This window comes from Histoplasma capsulatum, genomic scaffold (genome assembly GCF_000149585.1).
Source record: "Histoplasma capsulatum NAm1 scaffold_1 genomic scaffold, whole genome shotgun sequence".
In the NCBI taxonomy this organism is placed as follows: Eukaryota; Fungi; Ascomycota; class Eurotiomycetes; order Onygenales; family Ajellomycetaceae; genus Histoplasma; species Histoplasma mississippiense.
Window position 1 is genome coordinate 2,195,888 of NW_001813982.1, and position 14,047 is coordinate 2,209,934.

The following is a 14,047-nucleotide window of genomic DNA, read 5'->3' on the forward strand; positions in this document are numbered from 1 at the left end:
CACCTTCAGTCATCTGGGGCATACGGGGCAGTGCAGCAGCCTCCTCAAACTGAGCATACAACCGCTGCCATGAGCTCCTCAGACAGCACAATGTCGGCCTGAAGTGGGCTCCTGGGCATATGGGGATAGAGGGCAATGAGGAAGCAGACCGCTTGGCTAAGCGGGCAGTCTCATCCACTGCAGCCCCAGCCTATGGTCTCGAGGCCACACCCACAGTCAGTGGGGTCCGCACAGTGGCCAAGCAGCTCAGCCAAGAGGCAAGGCGAAAGTGGTGGAGTGGAGCCTGTGGCAAGCTCTCTGACTGGTACCGGGGCTGGAGTTTCAGCAGGCCGACTGTGGAATACCAAGTGAAGGCCCCTCCGGAGCTCACCATGCCACGGCATGCCCTTCACCGCTGGCTCGCACTCCGCTCCTCTCATGGGGACTTCTCCTGGTACCACAGGCGTTTCCAGCATGCAGATGCGAGGCTCACCTGTGTCTGTGGACACAACAAGAGCCCAGAACATTTGGTGCTCTGTCGACACTCACAGAGGCACTTTCTTCACTGGCCCAAGAGGCCAGCAGCACGGCCACACAACCGGGCGACAGCTGTTGCCTATCTAGGGTCTCTGACCCCTACAGACTTTGTAGAACTGCTGGACTGCACGCAGTTCTACACACGGTACTGCACAAGGTAACGCAGCCGGCTGGCTGCAAACCATCTGACAACCCCCGCAGCAGTTCCACGAGGCCGGCCTGCTGAGTACACCCACGGTAGCTAGTGCAACTGCCAGGGACATCGCAGTCTATGCAGACAGTACAGATAGCACAACTAGGCTCATCTGTCTCAATTAGCTGTGGTGTAATCAGTACGGTCTACGTGTCTGACTCAGCTGATATGGTTTTGACTGCCGGCATTGTATCTACGCGTACTCTGCTTTGTTTTCCTCTCGTTTGCCCTTGTCTCTATCGGCTCAAATGCTTCTTCTTCCTTCTTTTCTTTGCTCTCTCTGTCATTCTCTGCTCTTTTCCTTCCACAACCTTCTTCAGTGCTCTCCCCTCTCTTTTCCCCCGGGTCTGTGCCAGGTCACGTGACTACAAGGTGTTGCAGATGACACAGTCTTTCCTTCACCTCTCTCTTTTATTCTTTTCATTTCAGAACACATACTTTCCCTCTCTTTCTTTCATTATTTATCTTGTCTGTCTTTCTTCTGATGTTAGAAGCACAGACAGCTTTCTGATCAACTGAGAGAGGTATCCCTCTCTGCTCACTATAAAGCCTTCCAGGCACGGCAGCGGCGGTCCCCTCAGGGAACCACACTATAACCCCACCATGAATGGCCATACGTCGGGCCAGAAGTGGATGCGCAGCTCAGAAAAATCCTTTGCAATGAGCTGAGTCTTCTCAAGAGTTGCCACCTGGATTCTGTTTTCTCTCTCTCTTTGTGTACATAGAAATCTCTCCAGCGTAGCACGTCTCCATGCCCTTCGGGAGGCTTCTGAAACACGGGCGCTGCCCGTGTTTTCTCCGGGACGTTAAACCTATACATACATACATACATACATACACCCCTCACAATCACTGCTCATCAAATCAGACTGCATTGTGAATGGTAATGAATTTTGAAAAGTTGAAGAAATTGTGGATTCTCACATACATCAAGAATCCCACAAGCAGCAATTAAAAGTGCAATGAAGTCATGAAAAAGAATCATGGGAAGATTGTGATATTCTTATACAAAATTGCCCTCAAATGGTACATCACTGAGACAATACAAGATGACGCGCCCGGTGTCAACGTCCTTAATATTTCCTACCTTGTATGTTATAAAAAGCATGTATTTTAGCTTATATCGATATTGAGGATGATATCATTTTTTCTGTCGGGGAATGGTGTCACGTATACGTGACCATGTGTTACGCATCATACACATAACCCTCAGCATGCCTGCATATTCTGAGAACTGCCCACCTTTTCTATCCTTTTTTCATTCTTCTCCTAGCTATTCTACTTAGAAGAATCAACTATCTTTCAATTCTCTGATTACCTAGCGTAATAATATCTGCTGGCTCAAGAACCCTCATCTAGCAGATGCTGAATGGAGGGAAAATAATAAGGAAAAGATTAAAATGATGAAAGAATCAAAGAACAAAAGTAAAGAGAGAGATGAAGAACAAGATAAAGAGAAGGATCTTATGAACAGCCAATCTAATCAAGGATTATACACTGCAATTTCTTTGGATAGAGATGAACTCTTGAAAAACCAGCCAGGTTATATGAAAGAAGAAGGGAATTACAATCAGCTGAAGAAGTGGAAACAACAACCTGATTGATAGATTGCTTGGTTTGTCTGATTTGTTTGATTTGATTTTGCAATTTCATGTATAATTAATAGGATTTCTAGATAGATATCTGTACGGCTGCTAGTCCGAGGGGAGGTGTTGGCCCTAGGCTGCCTATCACGGACTGGCGCACCGCACATATATGCCTTAGCTGCCTGCATGCTAATACAACCACTTAGACGTCCCACACATTGAGCCTCGGCCGATCGATGGCGGGGCAGTTAGTCAGCCTTCCCCTCCTGAGGAAGGAAATGACATCGAAGAGGAAAACCTGCTTACTTGGAAGATTGCTTCTCCGCCATCCTATTTATATCACCTTCAACTGCACGAATCCGTCACCCACAATTCATCCTCATCCAACAACTAGCCTCCTGTCTTCGTATTTAACCAGTTAGCTCACGTCCCGTCACAATGGTCAAGGCTGGTAAGTTTGTTCCCTCGATTTCCTCTACTTTAAGCTTTTCCCCTCCCCCGGCTATTCTTCCCGTCCCTCCTCATGCAACTCCTGGGAGTTTCATCCACGGTCCTTGGTTCCTGGGTACCTGGCAGATTGGTCATGGAGTAATCTTGCCGAGGCCGTGAGCATATTTCCAAACTCTAGGCCATAACCATCTTTTTCCATGCACTCAACCCTTTAAAATTTTTTCAGAAATGTTCGTAACGCAAATTGAACTAACATCTCCCCTCTCCGTTCTCTTGCTGTAGTCGCTGTCCTCCGTGGTGACTCCAATGTGAAAGGCACTGTAACCTTCGAGCAGACCTCTGAGTCCTCCAACACCGTCATTTCATATAATATTTCAGGCAATGACCCAAACGCCCTGCGTGGATTCCACATCCATCAGTTCGGCGACAATACCAATGGCTGCACCTCTGCTGGCCCTCACTGTATGTTTACATATCAGTACATCTACATCCGACAATATCCATAATCCACTCTCAGAGGGCTAGAGCTAACATGCCTCTTAACAATAGTCAACCCCTTCAGCAAAGCCCACGGCGCGCCCACTGATGCTGAGCGTCACGTCGGAGACTTAGGCAACATCACCACTGACGCAGAAGGTAATGCCGTTGGTACCATTGAGGATCCACAGATTAAGCTCATTGGCGAGCATAGCATTCTTGGGGTAAGTCCTCATCTATCCCCACTTTCTTTCCTGTTCCCTACAGTTTTGGCGATTGCTAACCAGTAAATCTCTTTGTATGAATGAATCAGCGTACCGTTGTTGTCCATGCGGGTACCGATGACCTTGGAAATGGCGGAAATGAAGAGTCTAAGAAAACTGGCAATGCGGGTACCCGCCCCGCTTGTGGTATGTATTTTCATATCTCTAGTTCGCTGATTGTGGCACGAGGTCGTGGGCTAATTTAAATCTCTTTACGTACAGGCGTCATTGGTATCACCACGTAAATTAGTCTTAAGACGCTGCCTTCCCGAAAACGAACGATGGGTATTCGAAAATTAATTTCGGATGAAACAGGGATTCGGTTCCCGGGATGTAAAAACAGCGTATACCATCACCTGTGCTTTAGTTGTGAAGGAGAGGTGGAAAGAAATTGATGTATATATTTAATAATATGAAAAAAGAGGGGATGGGGAAAACAGAAATCCTGCATGTGTAGCTCTAATACGCTTTTCAGCGCTGAGTCTCGAATGAATTTACCTCCTTCCCACTGAATAATGGAATATCCCATGCACACTTTTAGCCACAAATGGGGCTTTTCAATCTACCTGGAAATCGTCCGTGGAAATGGTGCAATAACCTGAATTCAGTCAGGCTGGATTTTCGTATGAACGCATGTACTGTACATGCTCATGTACTGTTACAGTGTGCAGACATATATGCATTTCATCAAGCGATATTTCTTCACCTTAAGGAGACAGCAGGCAGGATGAAAAGGAGGGGGTATCTAGGAGAGTACGTATTTAACATTTCGGGTGGACAATAAAGCGGTTCATGGTGATGGAAAATTCATGACGAACAGAGACGGAACCAGGGAACCTATATAGAAAGAAAATTGGATGCATGTATTTGTTGTATCCAGCAAGCTCTTTTCCGCGCAACCAGTGTCCCCTAAATTGAATGCTTGCATGAAGGAAATGATCGATGAAATCGAATCGAGCTTCATGAGATTTACCGCCGCGCAGGGCGGAAGCGGCCCACCCGCGAAAGATTCGGGTCATCCGGTAAAGGGAGACCTTGCAAACTGTCTCCCAGAGGTCGAAGGAATGCGATAAGGTGTTGGATAGCTGTAAAAAGGAGTTAAAACGATTTAAAGGAAAACCCCAAGAAACATCATTGCATTGTCGTTACTCTGGAGGCTTTGCCAGAGTTTATTCTTGAGCTTTTCAAGATACCGCAACAACAAAACTTCGAGAACTCCATACATTCCATTCCATGGCTGGCCCGCTTTTTTTTTTTTTTTTTTTTTTTTTTTTTTTTTTTTTTTTTTTTTGAGAAAGCCACCGGGGACGGGGCCAGCTGTTGGCCTTGTCTCAGGTGCAGAATGCAACAAGGAATATATTTATCTATGAGCAATAAATCTTGCGTATCGAATTATTGAATCGAATAACAAACTTATATTAAAAGGCTGAATAAGAAGTGGTATGGGAACAATTGACATGCTATAACATTTATTATTATTTACTACATTTTGTTATTCATTTCCCAGAAATAACTATGTGAATATGTATATCACTGTATGGTAATTAGATTAAAGTGAAGAAAAAAATTATCTTCCAGATCGGATAATTGTAAATCACATCAATAATACAGCCTTTTGCAGCGACAACTATTATAACTGTAGAGTGGATGATACTATATCAAACTAGTAAAATAGGGAACACGGAGAAGCTACAGCAAGTCCATAGGTTCTGTAGCTGAGAGCAGAAAAGAAGAGAATAAACCAAAGGCTCAAAGAAAGATATTTCAGAGCATATTAATCTATTCTATAAAGTGTAATCGCTATCTCTAAAAATCCATTCGTTGTTTATGAGTTCTACAAGAAGTGCTCAGGAGGATTATTTTAGACTTACACTCCCATTGTAACACCGCCCGCAAAAAGACATCCTAACACCCAGTTAGCTAACCTTCAATTGAGCACACCTTCAAATAGTAAAAAAATACCATATCATGGGTGCTTGGGTCATCGTTGACACTGTTGCAGTTATATGTGTAGTCACTAAATACTGTTTAAACAAAATGTCAATGCTAATGATTTTTCATATGGTTAAACACTGCCCTGACAGTCTCATCTTAACGAACGAGATTAAAAGATCTCACTCAACCCTGACATGCATGAAGCTTCGGTGAGTCAGAGAAAATCATCATATGCAACTATAAAACAGCGTGCTTGGCTGAGCTTGGAGGCCTGTTCAGCACGGTGGCGCCGTTAGAATCCTATCATTGGAGAGAATTCCCCCGCCCTAGACCTCTTGGACTTGAATACAGATGGATGGAAAACAATGGCGCTCATTCCGTTGCGGAAACCTTGGCAAATGTTGAATCGCACGCCCTAGGATTTTTCATTTTGAACAGGCCTTCGGAACAGCATCTGTGTGAAGAAGCAGAGCGATGACAAACTCGTTCGATTAACTAACGTAATTCCCAAGCGAGCGAGCAGCAAAACTAGCATATCTCAACTAACCAGAATTTAAATCAAATTATCTACTCCCACCAACCACTAATTAAATTAAATTAAATTACATGAAGTTGAGGACATCTTATTCTTGTATGCCCAACAGTATTGCAATTGCTGCAGCGTTGTGGCGCTCGTATGCGGGGTCTAGGCTCCGGGGCCGCAGGTACGGAATGTTGAATAACAGGCTGTTCAACAGGCTCAGCTGCAGGAATAATAAGATTCTGAGCTTCATTCCTAGTTAGACCCCCTGCACTTGGGATCCTGCGTGTAGACCTCTTGCGTTTTTGCTTCTCTTTCTCATTTGCATTGAAAATATCCTCATACTGCTTCTTCATAACCATGGCGCTGACCATCCCGTATTCGCAGGCCTTGATTATTTGGTCAAAGCCTTCCACTAACCCATGAGGTTGATCCTGATCCATAAGATTTCTGACCTTATTCACCTGCTTCTGCAATTGCCGGGGGTTACTAGGTGTTTGTAGGATCCAGGATGACGTTGAATTGCTTGACCTGCTGGCTGGGGGAGTAGGGGTTCGGAGTTGAATATTCAGCTGCTGAACAACGCATTGAGGATCCAATGGAACTATTCCAGTGGCCCTGAACCCACTTTGAATGTTTGAAGCCTTGAAGGCTTCCCGACGTGCTGCAGGATAGGCATCTAGGAAATCTGCCTTCTTAATGGTGTTGAATCCTAGCCGCATTCGCTGTTCAACTAGGGTTCCGTACGCGCGCTTTAAAGGTGCAAAAACACCCACATCTAGTGGCTGCAAAAGGTGTGAAGAATGTGGTGGCATGCAGAGAGGAATAATCTTATTCTCACTGCAGATTTGGTCAAATTCCGGAGTAAGATGACTGCCGTGCCCGTCCAGAATAAGAAGAATATGGGTTCCAACCCTGCGTGGATTTGCAGCTGGAATAAACAGCCGTGTAAGCCATTTGATTCCTATCTCATCTGTGGTCCAGCCATTAGGACTAACATCCAATCTCCAGCCTTCCGGCAGCCCGTCAAACCAGCCTTCCTGAATATTGTGACCTTTGAGGATAATATACGGCGGAGGGGCCCATCCTGACGCGTTGACTGACTCAATTGCAGTCACCCACTCACGATTCCCAGGCTGTATAAGAGTTGCTCGTCCGTAGTGCTCAGCACTAGTAATGACCTTGGTAGTTGCACAGAGCCCCATTGCAAACCCAGCTTCATCAAAGTTGTAAATATCTTCAAACACAATCCCATGCTCAGTCATTACCCTCTCTAGGGTCTTAAACCAATCCTCCACAATCCTGCGGTCTTCACACTTGGCCCGATCATGGTTATAGCGTCTTGAGAAGCGGCATTGGAGCTCTGGACGGCGTGCCACTAGATTTGACACCCAGTTCTTGCCAACGCGAGGAGGGTGGTTTGTATGGCTAGGCTTCCGTATGGCAAGAAGATGATTAGCCATATTCTCCACAAATGCAGGCCGGGGTGGTAGTCCTCGTAAAGCTAGGTCTAGGATCCATTGAACAAGCTTATCCTCTTCATCAGGAGTTAATTTATGTGAATTTGCGCGTAAATTCACCCGTGAAGATCGACCACTGAGTCTATGACCAAGTGTAGAGCGTGGCACATTAAAGATGCGTGCAGCTTCAGAAATAGAGGATATTTCCTACTTTTTAATAGCATTTATCGCGAGTTCAAGTCTTCCCTCTATCTCTATAGAGTTCCTAGCATCTTTAGAGCGAATTGGTGGCATAATTGCGCGTTGAAGTGGATGAGTAGGTAAATTAGTAGGTGGAAGAATTTGGCTGCTCGCTCGCTTGGGCTGCTCGCTCGCTTGGGAATTACGTTAACTAACTAGTTAGTTAGTTAACTACTACATAGTGAGCTAACTTCGTTGACCGCGGCTGAAAGGCCTTGAACATGCAGACCAGTTAGTCACTTGGCTGCATAAAAGTGGTCAGCCTCAGTCAGCACTATGCCGCATTCATCATAGCAGGTGAGATACATTCTACTGACAGCGGCGAGTTCATTGCCAACGTCTGCTGAGACAGGAGCCTATTACCCTCTCGAAAGAACTTCAGTTATGTAGGAAGAACTTCCAGATAAGCTAAACGCGAACTACCGCTTTGGCGGTTTGAAGATCAGTTTCTGCATTATTTACCACGGCCTTGCAGGGCTGGTACATTGCTTTTGGAGGACATAACTTGTGGACTTCTGAATCCCGGTCATTTCTCTTTATTTTTATTATCGATTCAGTTGCTTGGGCGATGGCTGAATAGCGCTGAAGTGAAATGAACACGGTGGAGCTGATGGTCGTCTTGATCTTCCAGCCCGTATAAACAGCTATCCTTATATTTGAGCAGACGCCAATCAATCAGACCCAGCAGCCCTTGAGCGGTTGCTGGACCTGTCTCAACGACCACGATGGAGCCCTCCGACTTGTATTTCCCCATGTACGCGCCGTTGATGTCAGGAGTCGACCCTGCCATGATGCAAGGACGGGATGAGAACCTTAAACGTGAAGCCGGAGCAGCAACTCGGCCGCAGCCGCCAGTCCAGCAAGTCCAGCCGACACCACAACCGGCATCATCGCCACCTTTTGGACCCCAACCTTCTCAACCCAATGTTGTACAGAGACCTTGGCCTGGAATTCAACCCCGTTCTCGCCTCCGCCTGCAAGGCAGCCCGGAAACGGAAACTATTCAGACAGTTGGGAAACCCGGTACGGTTCTCACTTTGGCCTGCTTAAATTGCCGAGCAAAGAAAATTAAGGTCTGCTGCAAGATTTATGTTGAAATATTGGAATACATTCGCATTTTTGTATTGGGGTAAATGTGTGAAAAACGCTTCTAACGTCATTTTCGACGTAGTGTCAACCAGAGGATGGCGGTTGCAAGAAATGCAAAAAGCTGGGAATACCATGCCCGGGGCCCGAGGTTGACGAACGGAAAAGGTTTGCTCACACGATAGCACATGCCTTCTAGATAAAAACAATTAACATTTGACTCAGACCCTCATCCAAGCGGTATATCCGGGAACTACACAATCGAATTGAGGACCTCGAGAAGGCTCTTCGCGAGAGTGAATTCCATCGCAGCATACAAGCACGCGAGATCATGACTCTATATGAGCTCAACCAATTTCCTAGTTATCTCCCATCGCCACTCATTAGGACGTACCCGGAGAATGTCATTGCTTGTCTCTGTGATGGTAGATATCATCTAGATGGCAGAGTAAAATATGGCGGCCCAACCTCAAGCTTACATCTAACAGTAAAAGAACATGAGGAGGGCGAGCCCTGGTCGACTCTTAGTGCATGGGGAGCAAGGGCCACAGGGCCACCTTTTGGCTCCCGCCTTGAAGTCGACATGGACACTCAGAACTATTTGCTCGACCTATATGCGCGATATGGCTGCAGGCAAAACAGGCTTCTACAGTAAAACTTTGCTCTATTGCATTATGGCATGCGCGGCAAGAATCTCACCCCGGCCAGAAATACGTGTTTTAGTTCTGCCGTCCGATAGAGTCCACAGAGGAAAGGAGCCATCGCACCCAGGTGATCACCAGTGCTTGTTTGCTGAAGCTTCGAGATTACTTGAAGAAGAGAGAGAAAACCCTGGGGTAACGACTATACAGTCATTGCTATTACTATCAGTTATATATTGTGCATTCTCTAATGATATGGCGGGTTTGGCACTTACAAACACAGCTTGCCGTCTTGCGATTGAGATGGGCCTCCACCGTGACTGTTCCAATGAGCGTATTCCACAAATTGACATGGAAGCTCGCCAGATTACTTTTTGGGGATGTTTTGTTTTCGATAGGTAAGCCTTTAATCCCGCAATGTCGATATTCCGGGACATACTCAAGCAATTTGCCTGACATCGCATATGTAGACTTTGGGGTTTGTATCTTGGGCGCTCCTTTTTCTTGACCCTCGACGAAAACGTAACCGTCCCTCGACTGTCTAAGGAAAATGCATCGTTACCATTACACTCGCTACTGGCCGGTTCCTGGCCTCTCTTTTGGAGTTGGTGGGACTCGTCTGTGAGAGTTTGTATGTCGGTTCAGATATAACAGTATTCTAAACAGCTTTTAACTAGTCTGACTACAGGAATCGAAATCAGTGTACGATGGCGGAAATCAACATTTTAGGTGACCAGCTCCACCATTGGTACAGCCGTTTGGACCCTCAACTATATTATAGAAAAGACGGACTTCCATCGGTTGCAGTCATGCAGTATGCCTCCCCTGATGTCACCAAAACTGGAAACAACACAATGAGCTGACATGTTTTCTCCCTTATTCCCAGTATGCAATATTGTGCAGCGATCATTATCCTATATCGCCCACTAGCTGGCTTTGGAAAAGTTGACAAGCGAAAGATAGAGACTGCGGACAAATTTCGAAATATCTGTGTACTGCATGCTATCAAAATCGCGCACTTTCTCGCGGACTATCGGGGTTTCCATAACAATGCAACCACCCTAAGTGGAATAGCGCTACATATTATTGAGATGGCCTGCACCGTACTCATATCGGACATTGCAGAAAGGATTAAAACCACTGACGTAACCAATGAGTACACCTATTTAGCCATCTGCGTGCAGACACTCCTGGAATTAGAACAAACATATCTGGTCGCTCAAAAGGTCCGCAAAATACTCAAGAAAATCATCGACATATGCAACCTCGACTTGAACCGGCTTAAGCAGGTGTTGGCATATCTAGATGCTCGATATCAAACTTCTCCTGGTTTTTCTGCGGAGACAAATGTCGGCCCGTCGTCGCGAATATCGCCTGCGAACCTCGCTAGATCAGACTACAGGGACAGCACTGATACAAGGCTCCATGGACACCAAAATTTATCCACAGAGCCTCATGATCCGCCGCCTCAAAACTTGCATGTTCCAAGCCCTTCTGTTCCCGATGCACCCTACCATGAGTTTACAGAGCAAGATATTTCCCATACGTACGAGCTCCCACTGGACCAGACTCGTCACTTCGAACAATGACCACCCACCCCGGACATAGGCGCAGTATCTACAGCGCTGAGAGCTACGGGATATAGTCGAACATTGCATAGCTGGGAGTTTCGGGATTATTTTCCTGGCGATCGACAACTCATTTCATCAATTGGAAGCTAGGTTGGGTATCCAACCAAGCCCCGCACAAAGTGGGAGGAGCTAAAAGGGACCTGCAGGAATGAGAATTATGTCATTTCCAATCTTGGTTACGTGGGTTAGACACCACAGTTGTGATGTAAATACCGGTTTTGAAAAAATTATACGGCTCTTAGGGGCGATGTTGATTGAGGATACGAGCGGTGTGCATATGAGTCAGTGTCCTGCATGGTGGAGCCTGGCGTATAGGTTGAATGACTGTTTTCCCGTTGACTGATAGTGTAGTGTCTGGTCTGACCCCTTTTTCTTCCAAAATGTTAGGGACACCATTATTCATCATAGTACTTATTGCCCCTGTTGCACACTAATTTGTTTGCACGCTAAGTCCAGAAAGTTATGACATTTCTATCTTCCTGTCAAAATTTATATTATCATTATATCCGTATGGGACTAGCTTTTTCATCTCACCATTTATCTTCTCAACCAAACCTCCTATGCTGAAAACGCAAAGAACATATCTGAAGAGTGTATTCGAAGACAAGCCAGAACTGTCCTACCATTCTGGGGAACTAATTACATAAAAAATTAGGATTGCACAGCTATCCTCAGGCCAAATGACTTATCTTAATGTGAGAGGCAATTCCCTGATCCACGCACCTGAGGCTCCATCATTTTTCTTGTCGGAAGGTCGACCTGGGCTGACAGTCACAACACACATATGATCTGCCGAGATCATCATGGGCGAGGTAAAATGGAACCATCAACCAGCCCACTATGCATTGGCTTCTCATTGAAGCCTGCAGGACGCATGCAGCCAATGACGGCGTAGCTCGACTTTCCCTGCATGCAGTGATTCAACCTGTGTCAGAAGCTCCACAGGAACTACTACCTCGAGGTTTGGAATTTGGAACGCGAGGAGCCAAATGGAAGAATAGACGAGCATCCGGGCTACAAGCATGCTAGGTTAGCAAAAGACAAAGGTGAGGAATGAAAGGAAGGGTGACCCAGGCAGCTGCTTCGTTGGTGTACCTTCCAACTTCCTTTTCTTTGTGTACGGTGGGATTATCCCTCAAGCATGTTGCAGGACTTTTCTCCCCGTCAATAAATATGTACAGATTGTAATCGTTTCCCCGACTATCAGGTGCTTGGAGTAGCTAAAAGTGTTATCTATATGCAGACTCTTCTTTGTGATTCAGGCTTCCTTGGGAGTCTGAAAAAATAGGAGGCATATATATCTATATATTTAATTCGCGATTTTCTGACGTAAATACAAAGGAGGGAGCTGAGAACCTATGATTATTCTGTTTTGTCATTGCCAGAGCAGAACGGAGAAGTAACCCGCTAGGAAAATACCCTGTTCAAGTGCCTAATCATGTAGAACTCATCCCTCGCTATGGTGTCCCGATAAAACTTTGAGCTTGAAAACCTGCATATTGTATTGGACAGTACAAGTACTTTACATACATGTCCATGTTGTTATAATGCATTGCTTGTGAACCTGGACAAAGAGAAATGTACACAGCGCAAGATGTGATTGATTTTGTGTTAAAACTTGCATTGCTCAATGACAAGGGACTCTTGGAAGCACAGTATAAATTGAAAATAAAAAGATGACGAGCCCGCATTCAATATTGATCTCGTAAAGGTATCTTTCACCTACATTGAGACCGAAACTCCTGAGTCTTGACACCATACGAAAGTAAGCGCATATGTTTAATCCAGCAGCCAGCAAAATATACTAATGGATAATTTTTAAGTTACCTATCCCAGATAAAAAAAAAAAAAAAAATCAAGCTCTTCCTTAATCTTGTTATCTTTGCAGGCATCACCACGACGTCAGTCATGGCATACCCTCAACCGGCCCCTCGAGAGTTAGACGACAGAAAATGTGCTCTCCGTGGGACTGACTGCAGGTTGGTGGATTGTTGTGACAAAACCAAAGACATTTGCTTGGTGTCAGTAAGTGTGGCTGTTTGAATCTTGTACAAAAATGAATTGTATTATATGCTGGGAATGACAATGGCTAACATCTGGTTTCAAAAGCGGACATCTCGAAATTGGTACTGCTACGATAGAACCACGGCTTGATAAGTATGGATGGTTTGAAGGACAGGCACGAGAAGGGTTGAAAATTGGAAAGTTTTGGGAGTTGGGTTGCAGGTTGCTCTGCACGGAGCCTCGAGGGGAGGTGGGAGACCTGGATAAATCAAATCCCTGTAGGACACACTATAGCCCGTCAATATCAATCCATCATATTTGTGTGGGGCAGTCCTTGTGCTTTGGCCCGCAAACAGAAATTTTATAGCTCGGATAACTGGAACCCTAATTTTTGGGATATATTGGTTAACAAGCCAGCGACGCTAGACTTCAGTGAAAAAGGAATCAGCCGAAAGTCCGAAAGTTGTTTTTGGAATTGTGAGAACTGTCCTTGGTGTGTCGATATACCTAGAACATGCCATACAGTAATAAGCGATGTGATGGTCAGGATTGATCGTTGAACGAGCATCACTATGAGTAGAGTAATGGCTCTCAACAGCGGGTTGCACTGTTGTTGGCAGCAATTCGGAGGTGAACCATGAATTCAAAGCGTCCACCGGTAACCGGCGATGGAATCTTGCCATTGCTGTCAAGCGCTCAAACAAACACAGCTGGCCGGGCCCTGTAGCGATGCTGACGAAGTCACTCCAAACGAGGCTATGACGCTGACTGATTTCATACAAAATGAAGATGTCGTATTTTAGCTCTCTTTCCCCTTGTCCTTAGCGCATTTTTTAAATAGTTTTGAACATCTAAAGTTAGTAAGCCATGTTGGACAAAAGCCAGGCCGCGGGCCACTATGAAGGAGATAAGTGCTCCTGATAAAGACATGCTACATGGAGTAAATGAACGTTAGCATCGCGATCATACATTCTCCAGCACGCAAATCCAGACTCCAGCTGTATTTTCGTATTCATGTCTGCTCCAACTATTCAAGTCCTTGCAA

General features: G+C 45.5%; 6 protein-coding genes across 6 annotated transcripts in view; 4 read left to right on the plus strand and 2 right to left on the minus strand.

Annotated features, from left to right (window-relative positions):
• Positions 1-119: 119 nt before the first annotated feature.
• Positions 120-677, plus strand: HCAG_00640 (predicted protein; the record flags this gene model as incomplete). Its single annotated transcript, XM_001543544.1, has 1 exon — positions 120-677. One exon carries the CDS (start codon positions 120-122, stop codon positions 675-677), a length of 558 nt encoding a protein of 185 aa, XP_001543594.1.
• Positions 678-1,299: 622 nt separating this feature from the next.
• On the minus strand, positions 1,300-1,584 carry HCAG_00641 (predicted protein; the record flags this gene model as incomplete). The annotated part of the gene is made up of 2 exons (XM_001543545.1): positions 1,300-1,405; positions 1,544-1,584. 2 exons carry the CDS (start codon positions 1,582-1,584, stop codon positions 1,300-1,302), a joined length of 147 nt encoding a protein of 48 aa, XP_001543595.1.
• A 1,149-nt stretch (positions 1,585-2,733) lies between these two features.
• Positions 2,734-3,730, plus strand: HCAG_00642 (superoxide dismutase; the record flags this gene model as incomplete). The annotated part of the gene is made up of 5 exons (XM_001543546.1): positions 2,734-2,746; positions 3,028-3,207; positions 3,295-3,446; positions 3,536-3,632; positions 3,708-3,730. The coding sequence occupies 5 exons, from the start codon at positions 2,734-2,736 to the stop codon at positions 3,728-3,730; spliced, it is 465 nt and encodes a 154-aa protein (XP_001543596.1).
• A 1,539-nt stretch (positions 3,731-5,269) lies between these two features.
• Positions 5,270-7,403, minus strand: HCAG_00643 (conserved hypothetical protein; the record flags this gene model as incomplete). The annotated part of the gene is made up of 3 exons (XM_001543547.1): positions 5,270-5,319; positions 5,411-5,502; positions 6,235-7,403. The coding sequence occupies 3 exons, from the start codon at positions 7,401-7,403 to the stop codon at positions 5,270-5,272; spliced, it is 1,311 nt and encodes a 436-aa protein (XP_001543597.1).
• A 1,025-nt stretch (positions 7,404-8,428) lies between these two features.
• Positions 8,429-10,956, plus strand: HCAG_00644 (predicted protein; the record flags this gene model as incomplete). Its single annotated transcript, XM_001543548.1, has 6 exons — positions 8,429-8,663; positions 8,822-8,894; positions 8,952-9,151; positions 9,651-9,765; positions 9,838-9,998; positions 10,271-10,956. The coding sequence occupies 6 exons, from the start codon at positions 8,429-8,431 to the stop codon at positions 10,954-10,956; spliced, it is 1,470 nt and encodes a 489-aa protein (XP_001543598.1).
• Positions 10,957-12,576: 1,620 nt separating this feature from the next.
• HCAG_00645 (predicted protein) overlaps positions 12,577-14,047 on the plus strand; it is a gene marked incomplete at both ends in the record, with an annotated part of 2,783 nt that continues 1,312 nt past the window's right edge. Inside the window, 4 exons of the mRNA XM_001543549.1 lie at positions 12,577-12,653; positions 13,108-13,252; positions 13,429-13,495; positions 13,884-13,952. Of these exons, the coding sequence (XP_001543599.1) occupies positions 12,577-12,653; positions 13,108-13,252; positions 13,429-13,495; positions 13,884-13,952 (358 nt within the window). The remainder of the gene's footprint in view (positions 12,654-13,107; positions 13,253-13,428; positions 13,496-13,883; positions 13,953-14,047) is intronic.